Source organism: Meleagris gallopavo, chromosome 8, assembly GCF_905368555.1.
Source record: "Meleagris gallopavo chromosome 8, MGAL_WU_HG_1.1, whole genome shotgun sequence".
Taxonomy (NCBI): Eukaryota; Metazoa; Chordata; class Aves; order Galliformes; family Phasianidae; genus Meleagris; species Meleagris gallopavo.
In genome coordinates this window covers 4,582,676-4,605,699 of record NC_139411.1, presented here as the reverse complement: position 1 = coordinate 4,605,699, position 23,024 = coordinate 4,582,676, and the positions used below count along the sequence as shown (strand labels likewise).

General features: G+C 45.7%; 2 protein-coding genes across 3 annotated transcripts; one reads left to right on the top strand and one right to left on the bottom strand.

The window, feature by feature from the left end:
* Positions 1-455: 455 nt before the first annotated feature.
* Positions 456-7,396, bottom strand: LOC100542016 (lipase member M-like). Of its 2 annotated transcripts, XM_031554343.2 has the most exons (11): positions 7,285-7,396; positions 6,616-6,765; positions 5,584-5,673; positions 4,895-5,060; positions 3,762-3,960; positions 3,147-3,256; positions 2,619-2,755; positions 2,276-2,419; positions 1,585-1,656; positions 1,116-1,181; positions 456-776 (listed from the first exon to the last, which is right to left on the bottom strand). In XM_031554343.2, the coding sequence occupies exons 3-11, from the start codon at positions 5,665-5,667 to the stop codon at positions 543-545; spliced, it is 1,212 nt and encodes a 403-aa protein (XP_031410203.2). In that variant the 5' UTR covers positions 5,668-5,673; positions 6,616-6,765; positions 7,285-7,396; the 3' UTR covers positions 456-542. The 2 variants fall into 2 exon arrangements, with proteins under 2 accessions (XP_031410203.2, XP_085085547.1); XM_085229421.1 differs by lacking the exons at positions 6,616-6,765; positions 7,285-7,396 and having other exon boundaries at positions 5,584-5,913.
* Positions 7,397-16,503: 9,107 nt separating this feature from the next.
* LOC100544185 (lipase member M-like) lies at positions 16,504-22,058 on the top strand. The gene is made up of 9 exons (XM_010714155.3): positions 16,504-16,881; positions 17,180-17,297; positions 17,537-17,735; positions 17,867-17,976; positions 18,334-18,470; positions 18,991-19,137; positions 19,853-19,924; positions 21,400-21,465; positions 21,645-22,058. The coding sequence occupies exons 1-9, from the start codon at positions 16,780-16,782 to the stop codon at positions 21,876-21,878; spliced, it is 1,185 nt and encodes a 394-aa protein (XP_010712457.1). The 5' UTR covers positions 16,504-16,779; the 3' UTR covers positions 21,879-22,058.
* The last annotated feature ends 966 nt before the right edge of the window (positions 22,059-23,024 follow it).

Below are 23,024 nucleotides of genomic sequence, written 5' to 3'. Positions count from 1 at the left end.
AAAAGGATGCAAAGTGGTCTTTCTTGGTAGATCTCATTGAAAACCCTGTTACGCATGATCAAGTTTAGGCTTATCCGCATCAGCATCTTCCAGCTCTTGTAATTGTCACCGGGCAGATAGCTTCTAGCTTCTTGGGACAGTGATCCCAACTGGTGAAACATCAGCATCCAGGACAGAGCAGAGCTGTGCTGCTGTTTGCAGCTGGGAACATCCAGAGCCCAAACACTGGTCAGGAGCTCCACAGAAACTGCTTCTGTCTGGAAATCCATGAGCATGAAAGGCTCGGAGCCCAAAGGCCATGCCCAACTCCTTCAAGGATCTCTACCTACTTACTTAACTTAAATCCTACACAATTCTATGATCATTGGATTAGCCAATTTTCCTCACTTGCCAGACTGACATAAACCCACAAGTGCAGCACCTCAATGACCCTTCCCCCTTTCCCCAACCCCCTCTCCCCTTTTTTTTTCACATAAAGAAGGTAAAGGAGAAAATACCCAAAGGTAAAGGAGAAATCAGCAATTACTGTGACTATCCCACCTCTAGGCATTCTTCTTCATCAGTTCAAGAATTTCTTTGTATATTTGTTCATATACTTGCATACCCCAAAGAAAATCAAAGTGGACAAATTCAGGAATGTACTTTTTGTACGCCACGTTGGTTATACGAGGCAGTGTTATATTTACATCTTCAGGGGCAGAAATCCAGTCCTTGCCACCAAACCATGCAGCAAGTGGTGCTTTCATATTTTCCAGCTCATAGAAGGGCGGCGTGCTCTGGAAAATGAATAACATTGCCTAAGGTCTGGGAAGTCACAGGCAGAATGAAAATATAAAGTACTCTTGATTGCTGCTTAGGATTTCCTTTCTCTCTCAATAAATGGGATGTCAATGGAGGTCCTAACTATGCCTTGAACTCCGATACTTTTTACCAGAATTTCGAGAAGTCATCAGCGAATGGCATCATTCAACCCCCTAGTGTAAGAAAGGTGCAATCCTATATGATCATGCAAGGTAAATCCCATAAAATTAGGTCTCAGTCACAGCAATACTTACGTTTGAATTTTTGTTTTGTTTTGTTTTTTAAACCGACAAATAAGAATGGATTTCTCTTACCTGGTTGTAGTGAAGCATGTTGTCACTGCCATAATCATAATATTTGAATTCCCCTGTTTGATAGAGCTAGAAGAGGAAGAGAGCTATGTTAATTTTCCATGTATTACAGGGGACCACAAGAGAAACAAAAGCGGGTGAGGAAGGATAACTGGTAGCTTCAAACATCAGTGAGAGGCTATTTGTGATTGCTTATTCTGTTAAGAGCATGAAAGAATAGAAGCAGAACAACACTTGTGATATCGACATAAATCAAATTTCCATTTTGCCTCAGGGTGGACAGCACGACTTGGGGAGGTGCCTTGTCTTTTGGGACACAGAAGCCACAGAAATGCACAGTTCACCTAGCTTACATCCAAGACCTAGGTAAAGTAATGAAGCATTATATCTGAGTATTGAGAAGAGATTCTTGGCAGCTTAGATAGAAGAATGTGTGCCCTGGTTGCTCTCATTCAGCAGGAGGAAATATTACCTGGCGCCAATGTAACATGTTTTTTAGGGATGTTGAATCAGGGTAGTGGGACAGGTAGACATCTATGCGGCTCTGCAAGAAACCATTGGAGACATTTATTCTCTGTGTAGTGGGAAATCTCATGAGGAATACGTTTGACCCAGTCCTTTAGCCACACAACAAGTGGCTGTTACTCACACAGGCTAGCTGGGGCTCTTATTTGCACAAAGTACTTTGTCTTATCTCTGTGAAGGCACAACTCAATCCTGTACCATGCAAACCCACACTGAAGGCAGCAGCATGAAGTGTGCTACAGAGCTCCCTTCAGTGAGCCTAGCAACTTTCATGGGATGTTGGGTCGCATTACGAGTGTACGTGGTTTCAAATCAAAATAGAAATCTGTCTCTTGTAATCCAGACCGTGTTGTAAAGACAGTGTGCAACACATCACAGTATTCTCCTTGTTATTTCTCAAGCACTCCCTGTTTGGGAAATTGAGGAATAACATCAACGCTTTCCTTGAGAAATAATAGATCAACTCCCACCCCATCTCTGTTCTGGGGATCTGTGGTGTGAGTGGCCAGCCCCACAGTCTGCTCCATATCCAAAAGCTGATGAGAACAGGACATTGTTCTTTTCCTGACTGCACATCCACACTAGGCTCTAACAACAGAAAACTGGATCACTTCAGAAGTAATCTGGAGGATACGTACCACGTTTAAGCTGTTGGTGAACCCACCAGGCAAGTACAGGACCAAGGAGCAAAAGCTTTTAAAGAGCGTGTAGCTGCACAAATGGGATGTCACTTGCTTCAGGATCTCATCCTTATCAAAGACCACCGTGCGTCCTAAGATGAGCTGTGAAGTTCAAAGGCATTGGTTGTTGTGGTTCACAATACTTCAGCAGCACTTGGAGGAAAGCTTGCAGAGCCAGGACAGCACTCATAATGGAGATGATGAAAACCTGGACCCTTGTGTTGTGCAGCTGACCCTGCTCAGGAAACCTAAGAACTAGGTTTTGTCTATGGAACCAGAGGAGTGTCAAGGGAGGACCCACCTTAATCAGACCCTCAGGAAGATCAAACACTCTGACCAAGGGTGACTTCATATTTGAACTTGTGGTGATAGGAGCCAGGGCAAAAAACATCTTAATTTTGCGATCCAGCTCAGGAATGGAAGAAAATGCAATGAAACCTGTAGGAGTGAAAAAGAATTAGACCCTGCCCTGCTACTTATGCATGAGTTTTGACTTAAGAATTAGACCATGCCCTGCTATTTATGCATGATTTTTGACTTGAAATTCCTGTGTCCATTGTAAGAACCCCTGGAGCATGCTGATGTCCTGGAACATGCAGATATGAGGGCATGTTGGTGTCCTGACTGGGACCCTTCACTGCTGATGCATTTCAGATCCCAGCTTGACTGTTGAGTCCATCTGCAGCTTCCACAGCCCCTTCTTAAGGTTCTAACAGTGGTGGCATACATCAAAAGTCATTGTCATAACCAGTTTTGGACCACCAACACTCAAAATTTTTTCCATTAATGCAAATTTTTACCCACTTAAATCCTGTGCCCTTGTAAGTACCTGTGGTAGTGCCTTGAGAATAAGCCACGTAGTATAACTGCTCCTGTCCTGTTTTCTGCAGAATATAGTTGATTGTTGCTGGAAGATCATACATGGCCATCTCATGAAAGCTGCAGTGGAGACATAAACAAATTACTGTTGCTGATCTTGAACACTGAGGGTGACAGGCATACGACAGCTTTTGCAAAATGGCATTCCCACCAGCATGTTTGCAGGATCTGTGCTACCACTGCTGAATGGCAATGTTTATTTGCTATTTGTCCCCATAAAATAGTAGTACATTTACTCTGGAAAGTATCATCTGCCCCTATCACTTGGAGGAGTCCCAGAAGCTCCATGGACACTTTGGAGCAATAATTTTTTTGCAGGAAAAGGCTAAAAGAGCTGTGAGTACAATTGACAGGCTGTGTTAGGGAAACGCTATTTGGAGAGCTGGCTAGGGCTGGGGCAGACACAGGCACTCTGATTGGATCTTAGTGATGGAGCCACTTCTTCAGCTTAGGGAAACTGCAGGACCAGGATCAGAGCCTAACAGAAAGCACCAGATTCCGTCCGCCTTTCCAAAAGCACTCCCAGGAAGATCTAGTGGCATTTCTGCAGCTTCGATTAAAATACCTGTAAGATGAATATTTCTCACTGTGAAATTCAAACTCTTTGTGCTTTCGTGACCAGCTGTTCCCCCTGCTGTTTCCTATCCAGACATCATAGCCAGCATCCGCAAGGATGAAGCCCAGGCTTCTGTTGGGCAGGTTTGTAACCCAGTTACTGCCCTCCAACACCAGGCCATGCTGCAGGAGCACTGCAGGTTTAGGAGCTGAAAGAAGAAGCAAAAGATTGTTTTCTCCAGCTGCTAACATAAGTCACTATTTACACTTCAGATAACTTTTTGGCACCATCCCAATGGAGAATTGACTACGGTGCACAGCACAGTCCTGTCACAAGGACATAGGTACTCGGGGGACCCAAGAGAACCTCCACTCATTTCTGCTTGCCATATGGCAGATCCCAGATCCCAGTTAAGAACTTTTTGATGAGGGGTCAAAAAAGCCTGAACTGCTATAGAGTAGAAGCGTGTATAAAAAGATTTAGTTTGGAAAGGACCTCTTTGCTCCAACCCCTGGTGAAAAGGGGTAATTTTTTTTGGACACTCAGTATAAGACCTACATTTCTGCCCCGGGCAGCTGAGGACTTGAATGGAAATCTGGCTGCTTTTTATACTTACTTGTCAAGTTCATATTCCAATTCTCCCATTTTCCCAGGAGAGTGACAGCCTGCCAAGACTGGGACATTACCCTCTCCACTTTGAAACAGTGGTGCAAGTGATGCAAGTGATGGCAAGAAAGCCATCAAAATGGTGAGATAGCATCAGATTGGACGTGAGGTTTATTATAGCTAATAAATGACTCATAACTGCTCCACCAGGAATACCTTCACTCAGTACATGGGTCCATAATCCAGCTTCCCTTGTGCCTCACATCATGGATTTCGCTGGCTTTGAAAGTCTGGGATGAGATTTCTTTGCCCTATTAATTTTCCTTATCATTCTATTCCTCTTTGCAGTAGTTCCCACAGGACCAACAAAGTTGGCACGGTTGGCATCTGCTTTTCTTTCTCTCTTGAGGGGCATCTCTGCAGGGATGCTTCACTGAGGACCCAGCCAATGGTGACGAAGCCCTACTCTTGGCCTCCTCCAACCAAGGAATGTTTTTGGGGCCCCAGGGCCCAGCAGACCTTCTTGTGGCACTTACGGTGGCAGAACATGCTGGATCCCGGTGTTTCTGCTTCATGGGAGGCACTCGAGCTTCCAGAATTGTCTTTGCCATGAGGAATCCTCTGTAAGGTAAGGTAATAGCCATCTTCTGTCACCACTTCATGCTCCTCATAGGGGTACCCGTGGTAGTGAACAATTTCACCCTACAGAAAGGGAATGACAACATTGGACAGATCCTCAGGGGATCTCCATCCCAGAGCAGTGCCACACCAAGCAATGGATGCCCCGACCCAAAGACAGTGCTGTCAGCAGGAGATTGGAACAGTGACCTCCCAGCGTCCTTTCCACCCACACTGTGTAAACACCGTGACTTCAGCGAAAACCTTTGGCAGCAGCAAGTTTCTCAAACTCCCTGAACAGGTCTGGTAAAGAAGGGCCCACAACTGACTTTTATTTTGCAGTCAGTGCTTGTGAAGAGCCAGGCAGCAACAAAAGCAAAGTTCCAAGCTTGGACCAAACCTGTTCACCTAGCTCAGCTCCCTAAAAAGTCTGCTGTAAATCTCAAAGCTTTAATAAACCCCCGTCTCAAACCCTGGTAAAGGTGCACGTGCAGAGACCATAGGTCTTACTTAGGCCATGACAGTAAATAACTTGCATGCCCAAGATTTCGGCTTTTTAGGGGAACGGATGACAACAGGAAAAGAGCAGAGGGAAGTCAAGACTTACAACGTCCATAGACACCTCAGGGCTTGCACTGGAACTTTCAGTAATACAGATTAAGTAAGTAATGGCGATGAACAGCCACATCATGGTTCTCTGCAAAATATCATCAACACGGCGAACAGACAAGACATTGATTTCACTGACATAGAAGATAGGGATGGCATTTGACAAGTGCTATACTTTTATTAGGATATTAACACAATCCCTAGATAGATAATTTTCAAGTCGAAATTCTCCAAATTGTTCTAAAAAATGTGCTTATCTTGAGCAATGTTGAATAATGCCAGAGTCTAAACCACATCTCATTTTAACCACATGTTCTAAGTCAGATCCTTTTATTTAGAAAAATAACTTACATGCACATTCACATCTGTTTATACATCTTTACCTATTGGAGAAAATCTGGTCTTTGAGGGGACTCCACATCTTAACTGATGTTTTGGATAGTCAGAAGAATAGATTATTTGCTAATTGAACCAGTCAAAAGTAGATTACTCACTTTTAAATTTCAGGATAATAGAGGCTTTGTTCATAATATAAACTTTTTGGTAGGTGCTTGTTAGAGTTGAAGGTAGGATTTTAGAGAGTAGGACACACTGGATTTGCTCTGGTTTCAAAATAGAATTTTGCAGGTTTTTCAAGTCTGGAAAAAGAGCTGTGTCAAGCACCAGCCAAACTCACAGGTGGACTGGCATTGGCATGCCCATATGCTGCATCCATCCCACTTGCAAAATATCTTCTTGGCCACAGACAGCAGCTTGCACTGCTCTCTTTGCTTGTATCAAAAAGCATAGCAAGGATGGACAGAAAGAATCAGAAAGAATTTCTGGGATGCAACGTCACAGGAATACTATGCAAATTCAAAAGAAGAGCCTGGCACGGGATGACCATCCAGGGAAAACATTCCTTCTGTGAAGTTAAACCCTAAGGACACTTCTCTCAGCAGCCCCCGGTGAACCCCAAAAGGATTAGCAAAGGGAAACCCCACTCACCAGCATGTTCTTGACCCCCAGACATCAAAGCAGGGAGCATTACCTGTTGGGTCAGCTTCAGTAGGATGGATTCCTTCTTTCCTCAGGTCCGCTCTTGCCAAGCTGTTATCCTCTCTGCTCTGTGCAGCCAGGAGTGCCACGGGTCACTTCTCCCCTAATCCTTTCTTCCACTAGGGTGTAATTTACCTGAGGGCTGGAATCAGTCTGGAATGAGAAACCCCTCTGACATGGGCTTGCGTGGGAATATTTTGCTGAAGAACAGGCAAGAGCTGTAACAAATTGGTTATTCCCATCTGATGCAGCACAGCATAATCCAGTGTTGCCTGTGACCTCAGTGGAGCCAATATGCTGCCCTCAGACCACTCTCCACCTGCATTGGTGTGGATCTGCTGTATGGAGAGGGAAGGGACTGGGATGAAGCTGCCCTGTGCTCCCACCTGTATGTTCACACTGGCTGAAGACACTCTTTGTAGAGACAGCGTGGGCTGCGGGTGGATTTTTGGCAGCACTGCCTTCCAAGATGCCTCCGCTCCTCACCAAGCTGCCCACACACCTGCACATTGCAGCAAACTGGCTTTCAGGGAGCAGCACACTCTGGGGCTTCATCTGACTCCATTCCCTCTCCTGTTGTTGATACTTGACAGGTCTGGCCAAGCAACTCTTGCTAAAGGACAGGCATGAGCTCTTTGGGAAGCCTAAATATCAAGCTCACCTCAATCCTGAGCTGTAAGCACTGCTTTTCACCACAGACGAGCTGAGGCAGAGCCAGGAGCCCTCCGAGCCTCACCTCTACGAATAGTGAGTCAGATCCAAATCTGATTTGTCCCTGTGCGGAAAGGAGGAAAGGCAGAAAAACAGGATCAAGAATGTGAAGGTGAGAAACCACGCCTCCTGCCTCCCAGCACCTGTCAAGACGAGACATAATTCACCTTTCTTTTGGGGAGAGGCCATCAGACTCCTGGCCTGGCTACAGGCTCTTCTGGCCCAGCTATGGACACTCTTGACCTATCTATGGCCTCTCCTGGTCCCTCTCACCACGTATGGAGCTGTATTACTTCCCATATTACTTGAGCCTGATGGAAGGAGAGCAGAGGAGCTGAACCTTGTGCTCCCAGCGCTTTCCAGCCCAGGGCGCACAGTCTGGATGCACTCTTACTGTGGGATGGGGACTTTCCAGACATGGTCCGGTACATCTGCCAAGGCTGCTGCATTACCAGGACAGAGCATTTTCCCCAACCCTTCTGTCCCATTCCCTGCCCATATCTCACTGCCAGCACTGCAGCCCCACAAATAAATCCTGGTCTTCCTAAAGCACTGATAGCATCGGGCTGGAAAGCCTCCAGAATGACCCCAACAAGCCAAGAATTATTGCATGGGCTCTTAGGACATGAACGAGCCCATAAAATCAGCTACTGAGATCTCCTGAAGCATCAGCATCAGCTTGCTCAGAGGCTTATCTGCCATCTGCTGAAATAAGACTGCGTGCTGCAGCCTGTAGTGGATGGGACATCTAGGCTGCGTTTGCATATCCAGTCATCCATAGCGTTGCAGAAGGGGTTTGTATCCAACAACTGCAGCTTCGACCTGACAAATTTGTTGATATTTTTATCCTTTCTTCTAAAAAAAAAAAAAAAAACTTTTTTTCCTTATTTTTCCTGTTGTTTGTATTTGTTACTGGATAAATGTTGTATTTCTCTTACTTGTCCAAAACAACAACTAAAAATAAATCCTCTACAAAATCAATATAAAATAAATAATTCTAAACTTAAAAGCCAAGCTCATCTTATAAGTTGCAAAATATATCTTGTTTTCCTCTAACAACAATCAAAGCCTACCAAAAGGAAGAGAAAGAAAGGGCTTAGTTTGAAGGCATCCACAAATCAAACATTTGGACTGCTTCATAATCACTGGAACATATCAGATCCCTGCAGGACTGATGTGAATTGGTGCGAATGTCTTGCACATGTAGGTTTTATCTGCCTATAGTGCAGGGGGACATGACTTCTGTCTGGCTGTGAACCAGCAAAGAGCCACTGAACTAATAGGAAAAACTCCTTTACCTCATGGACACTCAGGGCTCAGCAAAAGCTGTTTCTGACTGCCAGCTGCCTTGTTGGTAGCCACTAGGGCATAAGGAAAGTTTGAACTGTTTTGAGTTCTGAAATCGAGTTCTCAGAGATTTTAGGATGTGTACATTCTTTGAACTTCAGTTTTCTCAAGATTTTTTTTTTCAAAGCTTTGAAGCTGTCGTTGCCATTTGAAAGCATGCTTTGAATGCAATTTTTTATTTTTATTTTTTAAAGATATACAACCTTTGGAAAAGAAGCTAAAGCCAGCATCTCTCCTTTGACAAAAACCAAATCAGATCAAGTTGACAGCAATGTTTGCTAAGCCTTCTGCTCTTGGAGGGGCTTTCTGTAGGGCCACCAACACCAGGAGCCCGCACAGGGGCAGGAGACTTTGGAGAAAGAAGGCCACCAAGCACCCTTTCTCCTCACAGACTTGCAAGGTCCAAGAGTGCCCAAAGGCATTTTAGTTGCTCTTTCCTAAATTGCTCAGAACGACTTGCTCTTTGGCCAGCCGCTGTCTGGTCTCATAAACGCAGAAGTCTTGGACTGAGCGTTCTGGGACGGTGATGTTCTAAGGAAGAGGGACGTTCTGGACAGCAGGGGGTGCTGTGAAAGCACTTGAGAGAGGAACTCGAAATTGGTCACCCCACATCTGTAGCCCACAGCAGAGCTCAGGTGAGCTCAGCAGGTGGAGGTGGTGATGGAAGCCAGGGTACAGGGCATTTGTTCCCCAGTACCACCTGTAGTTTGGCTATGCATCTCTCAGAAAGTGGAGGAGACACAGTATGGTGGAAGCCAGAAGTAAGTCTCTTCATAGTTCCCTCCACATGCTCTAGTTGGTAATGAAGCTCACTGCTGCTTCTTTTAGCCTATCACTATCTAACTGTATAAAAAAGTTCTTTTCCCTCCTGTTTATAATTTTCCTTTAAATATTGGAAGGTTGTAATGAGGTCTCACTGGAGTCTCTCTTCTCCAAGCTGAACAAACCCGGGTCTGTCAACCTTTATTCATGGGGGAGGTGCTCCAGTCCTCTGACCATCTTTGTGGATTTCCTCTGGAAAATGTGTGCCAGAGGAAACATTTTCCTCTGGGGGAAAATGTGCTGGGGGCGCCAGACTTGGATACTTCAGTACTTCAGACGAGGCCTCACAGGAGTAGAGAGGGACAGTCCCCTCCCTTGCTTCGCTGGCCCCACTTCTTCTGGTGGCACCCAGATACAGTTGGCTGTGTGGGCTGCAAGCACACACTGCTGGCTCATGTTATGGACCATTGGACCATTGGACCCATTGGACCCGTAGGTCCTTCTCAACAGAGCTGTTCTCAATGAGCAGAGCAGGCTGAGGGGGCCTCGTGGTAGCCATTGCAGGCTCAGTGTTGTGAAAAGGAGGGGATAAGGTTTTGAGGTGTGACTGGATTAGTATCAGATCATCAAACCATGTTGGTGGAGTAGTGGAAACAATGTGAGGGCTCTGGAGGCTGGAGCAGAGATCCACGGGCATCACAAGAGGACTGGTCTCAGCATGGTCTTGGCTGTGCCATGAACAGAGAGCAGGGAGAGTGGTGGGACAGAGGCAGCTTTCTTGTGCCTGAAGGTGCCTAGCACTACCAGCTACTTGATACCAACTTTGATACCAGCTCCAGGGTTCCAAGAGATCCTTCCCAATGAGCAACATGCCAAGGAACTGGTTCCTGTAGGTGAGAGTTGACAGTTGTGCTTTCCAGCATCTCATCCAAGTGCTGATCTGCCTTAGCTGTCCAGCCCTTTCTTGAGTGTCACTCTTCTTGGTCTTAGAACAAAAGAAGGCAGCATCCTTTGGACCTGATGCTAGAGTGTTTTATTGGAATAGACGGGTTGTAATGGGCCCTCATTGGACCAGTCTTTAGTGAAAGGGATCTCCCTGCCCTACACAGGCTTCTGGAGACTTCTGAAACTTTGGAAAGAAGTGTTAAGATGAGCTCTTGTGAGGCTTTATGATGAGCCAGCATGGGAATGGGGTCAAGGGCAAAAGACAGGGAATTCAAGAGTGATACCATCCACGAATCAAATGTAGGTCTCAGCAGACATGGGCACCTTAGGCTGCCCTGAAGGTTTTGGGGAGCTGTGAGGAATGACCACCACTTTTGAATGACCGGAAGCACTACCAGATATTGATGAGTGTGCAGAGCCCCACCAGACACACACAATGTTACTCAGATTGTATGCTTGAAGGAAGAAATTCCTGCAGTTTATGGAGAGAGAAGACAAAATGTAATGTTTTCTCTGCACAAACGGGCACTGACAGGTGCAGAAGATCTCAGGAGGAAAGACAAATGGGAAACCCATTCACAGGTTCACAGGTAATGCACCTGATCCCTCTACTCTGGCCTCATAGCCCTTCTCTCTTTTGTTTCATTTCTACAGACCAGAAAAGCAGCATCTCTGGTCCTGTCTCCCTGGATGGTGTCTGGAGAGAACCCTCTGTGCACAGAGATGTCCCCACCTTGCAGAGCTCCTGACACACTCATCCGTGCTGTCCCACCAAAGCTTCTGCTCAGAGGCTTGCTCATCTGTGGTCTTTTGGTCCAATGATTTGTGAGTCGATCATGACTTGGGGAGTACCTCCTGCTGTGTTTCAACAGGTTAGGTTGAACAGACCCCTGTAGGTCTCCAGCTAGTCTCAAAGCAGGGCAATTTTCTAGCCAGATTAGGCTATTCCATACTTTGTCCTGCCCAGTTTTAAGCATCTTCACAAATGGACATCCAGGACTTGTTCCATTGCTTGATTGCATTTACTAAGATTTTCCCCACTAAAATCCAGATGTATTTCTGGGCCTTTCACCAACTGCTGATCTTATCCTGCAGGTCACTGGGCAAAAGGTGGTTCATTATGATGACCTTTCTTGGGACATTTGAGAGGTGTTGAGGCAGGAAATACCATTCCTGTTACACTGTAGGATCATTAGAAGTCATTAGACTCTCTGCTCTGTACAGAAGTAGCTTGTCCCACATGGGAAGCCGTTGCAAAAGTTTCCCCTTCTTAATATCCAGTAATATCTCAAATATCTTATGCTCCAGCAATTGCATGCCAGTGGCTTTCCCTGCCACTTCTTAACCTTTTACTTGTATCTACATTCTTCTTGGGTAACTCTGGTTAAGACTTTCAGTGCAAGGTAACAATGTCTTGCATAAAAGGAGCCTTGGATGATACAGTTGATAATCAAATATTATTTAACTATGTGGCACTTCTCAGTATTTTTTTAACTCTCCTTTCCTGCTTTGTCAGGTCCAAGTTTGAAAGTTTATTTGAGGCCAGGGCTCCTTGCACTGGCATTCCTAGGTTGGTATTTTGCTACCACCATGTAGTCATTCTCTATGCAGGAGAGGCTGCAAACATGGCCATATGGACTGAATAGGAATGCAGAGGGCAGTGAAGTCACGAGCAGAGGTGTTTGTAGGTGTCCGAGTTCCTGCAAATAATTTGTACATCTTGTGCTAAACATACTCTGCTGAATTTGCTCTATCCACCAGAAGTACTGGAGATACATGCTCTGGTTTACACAAGCCTCTGTAACAGAGTTTGGAAAAAGACTACGAAACAAGCTTGCAGATAAATAAACTCTGCTGTTCAGATTGCTCAGACTTCTGTCAGCCTGGTCTGAGTCCTGACATTTGTGCTCCAAGAAACCACGTGTTACCAAACCAGGCCACTTCCTCCAGGACCTTGGTTGACTGTGGGGAAAAGGACTTGTAATTAAACAAAGCTCTTGCTAGTGTCACATCCTGCTATTTCACACAAGTGTTTCAGTTTAAGAAAACAAACAATAATTCTGCCTATGAAAACCACAATAAGCATGGGTTCATCCATGGGTTAACTTTGACAAAGAAATATGCTAAGAAAAGGTGGTGATACAGCACCAAAAAAGTGAGAAGCACTTGTGCCCCATTATGTCTTCTGTTGTGCTGGATTGATCTACTTGATCTCCTCCAACCAATGTGACACTGTCCTTCCAGGTCTGTGGATATGCTTGGTCTACAGAAGACTAAGGCAGGAGATCTCCATGGCCTGGAGAGCAAGCTGGAGAGCAACACCAACTGCTTTGAGAGCATTGAACAAACTCAGCTCTTAACAGTGAGATCCTCCTGCTATATGGGAATGGATTGCTTGGGTTCTCAGGAAGGATGATGGAGTTTGTGTTGGCATCATAATTCAACAAAAAATTATCTTCTGTGTGTCCTATTCAAGCCTCTCCAAAATTCCCATAGTTTTCCTACCATTTCCACGTCTTGCTCAACACCTTGAGATGAGGGAGAAGATGCTATTTTTTTCTCCCAGAGGAAGCTTAGTCTTGAAGATTGAGCGGACAATCTTCTGCTACATCCCTTGCCAGAAATCTCCACTCCAAGTAGCTTCTTGGCTCTCGTGTGGCACGTGACTGTGCTTGAATAACCTCCTGGAACAAATACTTAATGCTCACAAGTTGGAACTCAGAGGACAACTGGTGTAGGACAGGAAAGGTTAAATGGGAAAGGAGCTGTCACAGGGTGACCAGGACAACGCAAAACCCCCAAGAGCCCAGGAATGCATATTGAAGCTCCTTGCAAAGGCATGACCTTCTGTGGAGACCTACTGTTGGCAAAACACAGTGGTTGTTTGTTCAGATCGAATCACTAACTGGGAGTCCTCCATCAGACTGGTGACTCCTGGGACTTGCGCAATCTACAGTCAGGAGGAACCATTCTTAACTAATGTCTGAAATGAAAATCCAAATCTGACAGTGGATTTTACTACGTCAAATGGGCAGGTGTCTACCAGCTTTGGCCAAAAGAGTTCCCAGGAGAAGATATTGTGTACATCAGAAATAAATAAAAAATAATATTACTGCAGAAGCTGGTAAAGAAAGCGAAGTGCAGCCCTGGCCTCAAGTCCTCATTTCCAGTGGGCAGCTGCTTTTGCAGTAAGCTCTTGAGGGTCCATGGCATGAGGATCTGGATTTCTGAAGTTCCCACACTGACTTTCTCCACTTCTCAGCAAGTGGAAGGGGACTCAGTTCTACTCTGAAGATGCACCTGGATGGGATAACCAGTACTTCAATCTCAGCAAGTACCACAGAGGAGAAATGCAGTATAGACTAGAAACTCTTAATGCATTAACTGCTTGCTCAGGGATGATTATACCAAGTGCTGGACTGGTTCTGCTTGTTTTCATTCCCCTGGTTTTGCTGCTCTGCAGTCATGCAGATCCACCCCTAGCCAGAACCCCATGGTGTCAAGCAGGAAGCTGGGCTGGAGATCCCAGAGTTTCCTTCCTGCACCACTGATCTCCTGGTAGAAGAAATGGTAGGACAGGAAGATGTCTAATTGTAGGAATCTACAGAGAGCTGATGGTCATGCAGTGTACATGAGATTTACTTTGTCCTCTGGATTTCCATGCCAGTCTGTCTGTCAACATTACGTATTTATTCTTTGCAGGGTAAGCCTCTTTCCTTTTGACCTAGGCACAGTTGTATTACTTTCTCTAGGCAATGTCATCAGCCTTTGCCTGCTGCTGGCATGCAGTGCTGGCAAGTGTTACCAAGGAGTATCGAAGGTAGGGAAGATACAGGTGAACACATTTGTCAACACTGGAACACGTTGCCCTTCAGATTACAGAAGAGGAGGCTGCAATCCATATGCAGAGGTATGCAAAAAAACGCAGTTGTCAGATGTGGATATTCTGGATGATGTGCTCGTTACCCAACAACTCGTTATCTCCTTTCAAAATGGAATGCTTTGCTCTTGCCCTCTTTGAGGTTCAAAACACCCTTCCTGAATTATCCTGGAGGGGAAGAGCAGGCAGTGTGATTGCAGAGAGGTCAGGTTTCGTGTCCGTGATGGACAAACCTCAGCCTCTGTGTGTGCCTTTATAAGCCAAGGTAACCAGCTCACTTGTTGTCATTGTCCTTCCCAGCTGCACGGACGGGCCTGAAGCGGAAGGTCAGGTTGAGCTGAATCGTGTACTTTCCTTCTAGCTCATGCTGTTGCTGAAAGAAATGTTTCCAACGGAGTCAAAAGGTGTTCTTTGTTGCTCCAGCTATTCATTTCTGCTTCTAGAGACACACATCAAGAAATGGAGCATTTTGGTCTCTGTAGCAGTTTCCTGTAGAGAGTCTGCTTTGCAGTTCTGCATCTGAGCATTGTGGGTTTTGTGAGCATCAGCTCTGCTGCAGTGAGCTTAGGGAGTAACGCAAACCTCATGGCTCTGGTTGGACATTTCTCCGATTCTCTGTCCCTTCTGAGGGCATGTATGTGTCTCCTCATCAATAGCTTTGGCTTTGTTGGATCCTGCTTGTGTTATGGTCTCTCTTCTGAGAAGGGCACTGCTGGGCTTTTGTCAAATGTGTGGGCTGTTGGTGTTTTCTAGTAGACTCTTTTGTTTAGTGCTGGCGGGTGAACACTGGCAGGACTCACAGCTGGGTTAATGGACCCACAATATCTGGGGTCTGAGCTCAGAAGTGCTTTTAGGTGCTGCAGAAGCTCCAAAGAAGATGAAATGGGATCTGATGGGAGTGCTCTGCTGATGGGAGCAGGGGATGCTCTGCTGCAGGCTGGCTCTGGAATGCACTCTAGTACCTGGGGTATTTTCTAGGAATACTGATGAAAATTAGATGCCTTGCATGCAGGAGATGTGGACCATCATTTCATTTGGGCCGTATGTGATCATACCCTGTACGTATTCTGAAACCCTACTGCCTATTAATGAACATGCTGAATGCTACAGGTATGCACAGTGACTAATCTCTTTCCTTCCTCCTTTGGCACAGAGGTTTGATCTCTTGGGATGGCAGGACAAGTTGCTAAACATAAATGGGTAAATGGCAGAGTGCCAGTGCTCTCACTGACACTTGTGGGCTTTTAGTCAGAGCTTGTTCTAGGTCTGAGCTATCGAGGTGTAATATTTAAATAATGTTGACTTGGAAAGCAGAGCCTTCAGTCACGTCCTCCAGGATGTATGCAACATCTTAGTGCTTCTTCCTACTGACAGAACCCACTGCTCAGCTGGGTGAGGAGATGGGCCGCTGCATTTTGGAGGGGACTTCTGCAAGTTTTTGGTCCAAATACTATAAGTTGACCATCCCCTGTGTTAGATCAGACCAGCCTGTGTACAGCCAAGCCTTGGAAACTAAAATGTAGATCCCTCCTTCCCTGTTACCTTGTCCCAAGGCAGCTTGCATGTCCTACACTGTTGCATGCAGTCTGAACTTCCTGCATAACTTCCTCATTACAGCACCTACTTCTTCTTCATCAGCCTCAGATTGGCTGGCCAGTACAGGGCTTACAGCTCTTCTGGACAGGCAAGGGAATCTTTCTGACAAATGTAGAAAAGCAGGCTCTCTTGGCACAGCATCTCTGAAGCAGCCTTGCTGGTCTTTGGCAGTTTAGTAGCCATCTTAATGGCAATGGCTACAAAAAAAATAATCATCATTTAAAGGTAAATAAATGATGTTGCAGTACCTCAAACTCAACGGACAAGGGGTAAGCACTGCTTCTCATTCACTGCCACATTTTACTATTTTTATAAGAAAATGCTACAATAAGTTGATTACAAACAATTCTGCCCACCCCAAAAAGGGAAAGAAACTGTTTCCTAAGTAGGATGTGCAGCAGGAAAATACAACTGGAATGAAAACCTGGGGTGAGTTTTGCAACAGGACAATAGTGCTGAGAAGATATTGTTATAACCTGTGGGGGAGGACTCGCCTGACATCTGCTAATTTCTATGCAGGCCAGGCTTCTCGCTCCTTGTGATCCTGAGGTACCTATTTCAGTAATATGGTCTGTCTTTGACTCCCCTGGGCAGGGCCTGGTTTGGGAAGCACTGAAACCTGGGGTTTGGTGAGCAGCAACACCGACACACTAATACACCTGCACAAACACAAAGCTGGGTACTAGCTAGCAGTAATGGATGTGGCCCTCAGACTTATGCTGACAACATTCTACATTGGCAAGGCTGTAGTTAGGTGTAGAGACCTCAGTCAGCCATGATGGGTGTGGCTGTGGCCTCCTGCCTTCATGTGTCCCCTTCATCCCCTGGGGACACTCAGGCAATGTTTGACGGTGCCCCTAGTACTCCATCTTGTTCACACCAGCCCCATTCCCCTAGGTGTGACAGAGAAGAGAGATGTGGCTGCTGTTGGTGGCCCTGGGCCTGGTCCAGGAGCTGGCTGATGCCATCCCACGTGGAGCACTGAGCCATGAAAACCCTGAGCAGTTCATGAACATTGTAAGTGCCGCAGGAAAGAGTCCTCCCCAAGATACCCTGTTCTCTGCCTGCTGTCAGCCTTGTTGGGAAGAACATGGGATGTTGTCCAGAAGCAAGTTTTTCTGATTTTTCTGCTGGTATTTCTCACTTCATGCCTTCTGCATGAAGTTGGCTACTCTCTGGTGGTCCTCCAGAATGGATGGGTCTGTCGGTGCATGTGAAGGTGGCACCGGGCCACGATGGCATGTTGTGACCATGTCAGCCTCAGCATGTTGGACAGCAGCAGGTCACCTCTTCCACTGCCCTTCTGTCCCTGCAGAGTGAGAAGATCCACTTCCACGGGTACCCCAGTGAGGAGTATGATGTGCTGACTGATGATGGCTATTTCCTCAGTGTGAACCGGATTCCCCATGGCAGAGGCAACACTGGGGGCTCGGGTGAGGTTGATTTCACTAGGCAAATAGCACAGTTATGAACCTGTTCAGAGACAAGACTATGTACAGGAGGAAAGTTGTGCAAAGCATACTTTCCTGGGGCAAACCCTCAGCCCTGGATCAGGGTTTCCTGACATCTCAGAGGCAGAGATCTCAAATATTCACTGAGATCCGTGAGGATATTTTCTTTCCATCGAGGAAGGGATTTTCTTGTGTAAAGTATCTGATTTTTTCTCATTCAGGATCCAGGTCACCTGTGCTGATAGTGCATGGGTTCAGCTTAGATGGTGGTGACTGGGTGGACAATCTCCCTGATAGCAGCCTGGGCTTCATCCTGGCGGATGCAGGGTATGACGTATGGATTGGAAACTGCCGGGGCAACAGCTGGTCCCAACGGCACCTGAACCTCTCTGTCGACCAGGAGGAGTTTTGGGACTTCAGGTGAGGAAGAGCATGAGGATTGGGCCAGGAATCAGGGCTGCTGGTGTTACCCACCCCAAATCCTTGGGAAGTTGCAGACAGATGGAGAGTGGGAAATGGGCATCCTCTCCAGCCCCTCTTTTGCTTTCCAGCTTCCATGAGATGGCTATGTATGATGTCCCAGCCATGGTGAATTTCATCCTGCAGCACACAGGGCAGGAGAAGCTTTTCTACATTGGTCATGCTCAGGGCAACTCTCTGGGTGAGTGGGAACAAGGAGCTGGATGTGCAAAGAGTTTACTATGTGTTATGCCTTATTCTAGCTTTAGATATGCTCCCCTTCCCCTTCTCTTCTAGCAGAAGTTCATTTTTTCAGAGGAAAAGATCACCTGTTCCCACCTACCGCAGCTCTGAGCTGCTAGTCAAATCTCCTTCTGAAGGCTCATTTTCTAACACACACAAAAAAAAAAGAAAAAAAAAGAAAAAAAAAAAAAAAAGATTTTCAACAAGGTTCCAGGTTCCCAGGTCAGAGATATCCTCAGTCAAACTAGGCATTGTGACATATATGGCATTATTGTTGCTGCTGGGGTTATTGTTGTGATCTCTTGCTGTTTTTCAGGTTTCATCGCATTTTCGAGCATGCCACACCTGGCTGAGAAAATCAAGCTGTTCTTTGCTTTGGCTCCTCTTTACACTTTTCATCATGTTAAAGGCCCTGTGTTAAAGATTGCATTTTTACCAGATGCACTGTTGAAGGTATGGTAATATTTTTTTGCTATTCCCATGCATTTTCCCAAAGAATTAATTAAATTTAAGTGATTTGGGTAAGTCACATCCTTTGTGTCGTGATAGCTCTCCAGCTGTCATTCAATGAAACTACACCTGCGCCTGGCCTTGAAGATCCCAAACAGCAGGGCTGTTCCTGTCTCCAGTTGAACATGCACAGGTTTTACTCTAAACCCGTTCTTGTCCATCATTCTTGGTTTTAAACAGAGAGGAAGATGAATTGTGTTAGTCTGGTTATCTCAGGCGGAACTTTTGGAACACCAAGACAGTGGGGACAACAGCATGAGGTGGAAAGGACAGTGATGGCTTCATGCTGTTCTGAGGCTCAGATGTGACCATGGGGAAGCCTGCTCATGAGCTGGCTGGCTCAAATGTGTCCCCAACCTTACCGAGTAGCTACCTCACAATGCTGACTGAGGTCAAGAGGTTCCTATGAAGAGAGGATGAATGTTGCAGGAGATGCAGTGACTTGTTTCTTCCACTCTTGCAGACAATATTTGGAACAAAACAACTGACCCTGGTGGGAAGGAAGGAGAGAGCCATTCTTGCTAAGACATGCAGCAACATGCTAGTAACTGAAGTCTGTGAAAATGAGATCTTCCTTATTGGTGGATACAACAAGAAGAACTTGAATGTAGTAGGTGTATCAGTTTCTCTAGGTCACAGTGACACACACTCCATTTCCAATTTCCCTGAGCTTTCCCTAGACAAATGGAAACAGATTCTGAGATTCAAAAACCAGGGTTTGCTCATTCCTGGAAAGCACTGCCAGGTGATTTTCTCCTAGCCTGCCCTGAGTGTAAGTGTTTTACCTAGATGCTGTGGAGTAAATATTCTCTGCATGGCAGAAGTAAAGATGCACCAAACAAAAACATCTTTCTTGTTGTAAGAAGAACGTACACTTGAGTGCATGATCTGCATAATTAGCAATACAGTAATAAGTATAAACCAAAACAAACAAAAAAGTAAGGTGTAAATATCAGTGTTCAAGGCAGTGGTTATTTGGAGGTTTCCTTCAGCACTGTTCGCTGTGTCAGGGTGTTAAGCCCAAAAAGTGCTGCTGTAGGTAAGAATCATTAGTGGTTTTGTCTGCAAAGGCAAGGTAACTCCTACCTTATTTTCTGCTGGCCTGTGACATGTTTGCAGAAAAAAAAAAACTTACTGGACTGGTTGTATCTACATTTTAAAGTGATGGTTTATGACATATCTTTAAAAGCAGCTACTCATCTCTGAATAGAGTAGAGCTACTTTCACATGTAAAAATTATATAGCAGTTACAAGACAGATTTTATTATGATGATGATTTTCATCATTCTGAAATCACTTTGAAAATACTTCCTTTTTTTCTTCAGAGTCGACTGGATGTATACCTTGCTCATTTTCCAGACTATACATCAGTAAAAACTCTTCTCCACTGGGGACAGGTAGATACTCTGATTTTATAATGACTATAACAAATGTCTTTTAATCTATGAATACGGTATTTTAAAATGTTGCTTCATTCACCCTAGAAGCAGATAAGGAAATAGAGTGTGCCAAAGCCAACAAAAGTAATTTGATATTACTACACCAAAGTGTAGTAGATTACAGTGAAGAAGTCTGGTACAGTCCTGGGTAAGCACCCTATGGAGGTATTTTTGGGATGCTCTCTTTGCTCCGGTGTGCTTGATCCAGGGTGCTTGTTAATCTGAGTTCTTAAAGCACATGCAAGGTGAAGACATGATCTGAGACAGCTAGCATGGCTTCACTAAGGGCAGATAGTACCTGACCAGTATTGTGGCCTCCTGTGATGGAGTGACAGCACCAGTAGACAAAGGAAGAGCAAGTGATGTCATGGACCTGGATTTCTGCAAGGCCTTTCATATGGTCCCACATCACATTCTTATCTCTAAATTGCAAAGATATGGATTTGAAGGCTGGACTATTCAGTGAAACAAAAATTCTTTGGGTGGTCATAGCCAGAGTGTTGTGGTGAATGGCTCTATGTCCAGGTGGAAATTTGTGAAGAGTGGTGCCCCCCAGGGGTCCATCTTAGACTGCTGCCTTTCAACATCTTCATAAATGACATAGTGGGACTGAGTGCATCCTTAGTAAGTTTGCTGATGACACTAAGCTGAGTGGTGCAGAAAAAAAGGGATGCCATCCTAAGGGACCCAAACAAGTTTGAGAAGTGGGCCCACGTGAATCTAATGAGGTTCAACAAGGCCAAGTGCAAAGTGTTGCACTTCTCCCCTTCTCAGGGAGAAGGACTCATTAAAAACAGCAGAGCAGCCCTGTGGAGAAAGACTTGGGGATCCTGGTGGGGCTTGCAGCCTGGAAGGCCAACTATATCCCTCTCTGCTCTGCCCTCGTGAGGCTCCATCTGGAGTACTGCACCCAGGCCGGGGGCCCCCTGCACAAGAAAGACGCAGAGCTGTTGGAGGGGTCCAGAGGAGGGCTGTGAAGACGATGTGAGGACTGGAGCACCTGTGGAAAAGTTGAGGGAGATGAGCTTGTTGAGCCCAGAGAACAGAAAAGCTCCAGGAGGAAAGCAGCCGTCCCGTACTTAAAAGGAGGGAGACTGACTTTCTACACAGTCTTATAGTGATAGGACAAGAGGGAAGGATGTAAAATGAAAAGAGGGCAGGTTTAGAATATATGTTAGGAGGAAATTCTTTACTCAGAGGGTGGTGAAGCACTGGCACAGGCTCTCCAGAGAAGCTGTGGACCCCCATCTCTGGAGATGCTGAAGGCCAGGTAGGATGGGGCTTTGGGCAACATGATTTAGTGGGTGGCAACCCTGCCCACAGCAGGAGGGTTGGAATTGGATGGGCTTTAAGGTCCCTTCCAACTCAAACCATTCAATGATTCTATGATTCAATTATTCCATGATCATGATTCTTAACACTTTCTGCTTCAGACTGCCAAAACCGGGGAGTTCAAACAGTTTGACTACAGGGAGAAGAATCAGGAGAAGTACAACCAGGTAGGTAGGAGCTTGTGGATGAAGAGGATGAGGCTGGCTGTGTGGGATGAGGGTTGCATACTCCAGTGGCTGATGTGGCTAGAGTCTTCTAGGATGTTAGACACAGTAAGTCACATCTATTAGTATCTATTAGCATTATTAATGCCAGAGCCAATGAATAACTGCCACATTTCCCCCAGACGACCCCTCCCTTCTACAGGATAGAAGACATGACAGTGCCGACTGCACTGTGGAGTGGTGGGCAGGACTGGGTGAACCCGCCTTTAGAGACCAGCCGCTTGCTCTTCCGTATCACCAATATCATCCACCATGAACACTTCCCTGACTGGAACCACTTTGACCACCACTGGGGTAAGGATGCCCCGCAGCGCATGTACAGACAGATTGTCAATCTGATGGATAAAAACTCATGAATAGATTACACGTTGGCCTAGGGTGAAGGAAACATTTGTTCCCACAATCTCAGTGGCATGAGTTTTGGGTGAAGTGTGCTGCTCTCCTCTTCCCTTTTTAAAAATATCTCTTATCACCCTTTTCTGCACCAATTTAATGAGTTAAAAAAATCACTGTTTAAATTCTGTCTGCCCTCTGTGACCAGAAATTGCAATAAACTCTTGTATAACAGCCTAACTGCACCTTTTGCTTGGTAGGCGCACCACGTTTGTACTTGCACACACCTCTGCTGGGGAGGGGTGTGCAGAAGATCCTGGCAATATTTTTTTTATTTTTCTTGGCTCAAAGTATTGATTGTCTGGGGCATACTGTGGCCTGGCTGGCCCCAGACTTCCTACCAATACCAGGACAAGTTCTCCCTTGGCTATAGATGAGTTCCCACAGTGACCTGAATTACCTGGGGGATGTGTAATACAGAAGAACATCCTTCCTCTTGCCAATGGAGAGTGGCCTCAGCCACAACTCCCTTGCCAGTTCTGATGCATTGCCAGTACACACGACTTGATGAAAAGACATTTTGATCTGACATTTTACTCCAGAAATTGAGCATGTCATTTGGGGTGTGAGTTTTGGTGAAGGAGGGGTGGCAAGATGCCTTGTCCAAGGACCTGGAAAAGTGAGAGTGGGATAGCGCTTGACTTCAAGAGAGAAATATGCAACTTGGAAGAAAGTGGAAGGAAACGAAAGAGGTAGCTGCACACCATAAGTCCAAGAGATTGTGAAAGAGCAACACTTCAGCAGAAGGGAGATTTAGGCTAGATATTAGGAAGAAATTCTGTACTAAGAGGGTGCTGAGGCACTGGAACAAGTTGCCCAGAGAAACGATGGTTGCCCCATCCCTGGAGGTGTTCAACTTCAGGTTGGATGGGACCCTGTGCAGCCTAATCTAGTGGGTGACCACCCAGCCCATGGCAGTGGGGTTGAAATTAGGTAATCTTTAAGATCCCTTCCAATCCAAAACCTATGATTCTACAGTTCTGTGATTTGATGATCTGGGCTGTGGCATTTGGCTAGGTCTTTAGTAGGAGATAACTCACCTAAAATAGTGTCCCGCATGGCCTCCTGGCAAAAATGACAAAACCTCAGCTATGTTTCATAACAAGTTG

Coding starts and splice junctions, on each gene's coding strand:
- LOC100544185 (XM_010714155.3), top strand. CDS start 16,780: ATGTGGCTGCTGTTGGTGGCCCTGGGCCTGGTCCAGGAGCTGGCTGAT. Junction 17,977..18,333: donor TGCTCAGGGCAACTCTCTGG/GTGAGTGGGAAC, acceptor GCTGTTTTTCAG/GTTTCATCGCATTTTCGAGC. Junction 19,138..19,852: donor ACAAGAAGAACTTGAATGTA/GTAGGTGTATCA, acceptor TTTTTTCTTCAG/AGTCGACTGGATGTATACCT.
- LOC100542016 (XM_031554343.2), bottom strand. CDS start 5,667: ATGATGTGGCTGTTCATCGCCATTACTTACTTAATCTGTATTACTGAA. Junction 5,061..5,583: donor CTGAGGTGTCTATGGACGTT/GTAAGTCTTGAC, acceptor CCCTTTCTGTAG/GGTGAAATTGTTCACTACCA. Junction 3,257..3,761: donor GAGAAATATTCATCTTACAG/GTATTTTAATCG, acceptor TCTCCACTGCAG/CTTTCATGAGATGGCCATGT.